This window comes from Bison bison, unplaced genomic scaffold (genome assembly GCF_000754665.1).
Source record: "Bison bison bison isolate TAMUID 2011002044 unplaced genomic scaffold, Bison_UMD1.0 scf7180017850641, whole genome shotgun sequence".
NCBI lineage: Eukaryota > Metazoa > Chordata > Mammalia > Artiodactyla > Bovidae > Bison > Bison bison.
This window is the reverse complement of record NW_011481214.1, coordinates 21950-24362: the sequence shown is the minus strand read 5'-3', so window position 1 is coordinate 24362 and position 2413 is coordinate 21950. Positions and strand designations below refer to the sequence as shown.

The 2413-nt window shown below is 56.5% G+C and overlaps 1 protein-coding gene across 1 annotated transcript in view; it reads right to left on the bottom strand.

Annotated features, from left to right (window-relative positions):
- Nucleotide 1: 1 nt before the first annotated feature.
- The window catches only part of PPP6R1 (protein phosphatase 6, regulatory subunit 1), a 16457-nt gene continuing 14045 nt past the window's right edge, over nt 2-2413 (bottom strand). The window contains exons 17-18 of the mRNA XM_010848888.1: nt 2098-2139; nt 2-131 (exon numbers count right to left, since the gene is read on the bottom strand). Of these exons, the coding sequence (XP_010847190.1) occupies nt 2-131; nt 2098-2139 (172 nt within the window). The remainder of the gene's footprint in view (nt 132-2097; nt 2140-2413) is intronic.

The following is a 2413-nucleotide window of genomic DNA, read 5'->3' as shown; positions in this document are numbered from 1 at the left end:
CTCACGCACCCGGAGGCTGGCGGCCGGCACTGGGGTAGCAGGGGGGCCCGGGTCTGCCGCGGGCCCGGCCGTCCTCGTCCTCATCGTCGTCGTCGTCCTCCTCCTCGCTGTCTGTGCTACCCCGGCTCCTGCTCCACGGAGCACCTGCTGTCAGCGATGCGCGGGGCGGGGGCGTTCCGCCCCCAGCGCCGCCCCCAGCACCGCGGTGTATCCAAGGGGCGGGCCGGGCGGAGGGGCGCTGGGCAGTGGGAGGACGCCTAGGGAGAGTGCGCCCTCTGCAGGGGCCTGGCGGGAACGGGCCCCTCACCACCTATCCCCAGGGAAGGCTGACCCCACACGCTTCCTCCACCTGCAGCCTCGCTAGACTTCCGTCACTGCAGCCTCCTGGGCCCCAAACCTAACGGCCAAGTGCCGACAGACACGAGACTCGACACAGTGTCCACCGGGGAACCGCGAAGGAAACCCAGAGGCTCGTTAAGACGCTGCCCCACGGTCCGCACAGTGCTCACAAGCCAGATGCTCACAGAAAGGGTGCAGGGAGCTTCCTGACCCTGGATACCTGGGATGGTCTCCAGAGCCCACAAACCACACTCAACAGCGAGCCCCGAAGCCCCCAAGATCAGGGCGTGACGCAGGGGCTTTCTCTTCCCACTTGGAAAGGAGGGAGCAAAACTGTCTCTGACCGCAGCAAGCATGGTTTGTGTGCAGGAAACCAACGAACCCTCTCAGACTGTCAGAACAAGCAAGTTCTGCGAGAATCAGTGTACCAGTGTACTTGTATTTTTATACACTTATAACCACTTCAAAACAACTCTGAGGAAAACATTTCTCTCAGAATTGCATCAAAAATGTTTAAGAATAAATTTAAATGTATTGTTTAAGAATAAATTTAAATGTATTGCTTAGGAATAAATTTAACAAAAGCACCATGAAAGTTAATACTCGGAAAACTACACAACATGTCAGAAGTAACTAAGACCTGAACAAACTTTTGTAAAGACAGCCCAGAGGCACGGACTGAGAGAGCAGACACTGTTAACGCGGCAGCCCCGTCCAACCGCCCTACAGACTCAAGGCGGTCCCTCTCAGACGCTCAGGCGGCTTTCTCTACCGAAATTAACAGTCACCCAGAGTTTCAAAGAACTGAACCCAGCATGATCAACAGTTTTAAACAGAACAAATTGGATGCTCACATTTTCAATTTCAATACTGAATTTCAGAATTCAGTACAATGCAATCGGGGGGGGGGGGTGTGGGGCTGGCATAGAGATGTACAGACCAATGGGCCAGGAAAGACAGGCTAAAAATAAATGCTTGCACAAACAGCCAAAAAACTTCTGACAAAGGTGCACAGACCATCCAGCAGGGAGTCTCTTCAACTGATGAGCTGGGACATGGGTATTTCCATGCCTAAGAATGAAGCTGGACCCCCAGCTTACACACCTAAAAAACTAGCTCATAACAGGTCAAAAACCTAAACGTTAAGAATTGATGTTACCAAGAAAACCACAGGGATGAATCACGACCTTGGATTTGGCAATGACACGTGTAAGTGCAAAGTAACTTGGCAGTCACAAAGGGCACACCCAGCAGATGGCAAGTGACGCACAACCACACCTACCTGAGGGACAGGCCTCACTCATGGGATACAGAGGCAAAAACCCAAAGGGCAAGGGTCAGAAGAACATCACCCTCAGAGGGCAGCAGGCAGCCAGCAGGGGCCTGGGGAGGGCTGCACTCGCCCCTCTGGGTGCCACAGAGGGAGGCCCGTGCGGCCGACACTCAAGACCTGTCTCCTCGTCTCCGTGCCAGTCACACGTCACAGGGGTCAAGCCCTGAGCTGGTATTCACGCCGGCAAGTCTGTGCTGCCCAAGAGCAGTCAGTCAGTACTCCTGCACCAGCCACCACCCGCACAAAGGGCTGGACACAGCTCACGGGCCCGCAGCTGGACTGTGAGCGAGGACAATCGCCAAGTCCTGCTTCACTGGCGTGACAGGAGGGAGCTGACGGGACACCCCACTGCCCTTTCGGCAAGAACATGTGTGAGAGAGCTGCCGCAGGGGAGAGCGGAGTAGAGGGCGGGGCGGGCAGACCACAGCCCCAATGGACCAAGCCGTGCCCAAAGGACGGCCTCTGATGCCCCCACTGGGCCAAGCTGTGCCCGAAGGATCGCCTCCGGACTGCCTCCTGACAGCCCCACTGACACCTGGACCAAGCGGTTACTCCTTTTGAACCTGAACTCATCTGAATTGGGTTTCTATCACTCAACACTGAAAATGCCCCACATCACACAGGCACTCCATTCTCCGTTTTGCCTGCAGGTCCTGCAGCCTGGCTGTGCTGGGGAACCTGCAGAAGGGGAGAGAAAGGGAGTGGGGCGGGGGGCGGGGGGGGGCACGTCACCGCACGCCC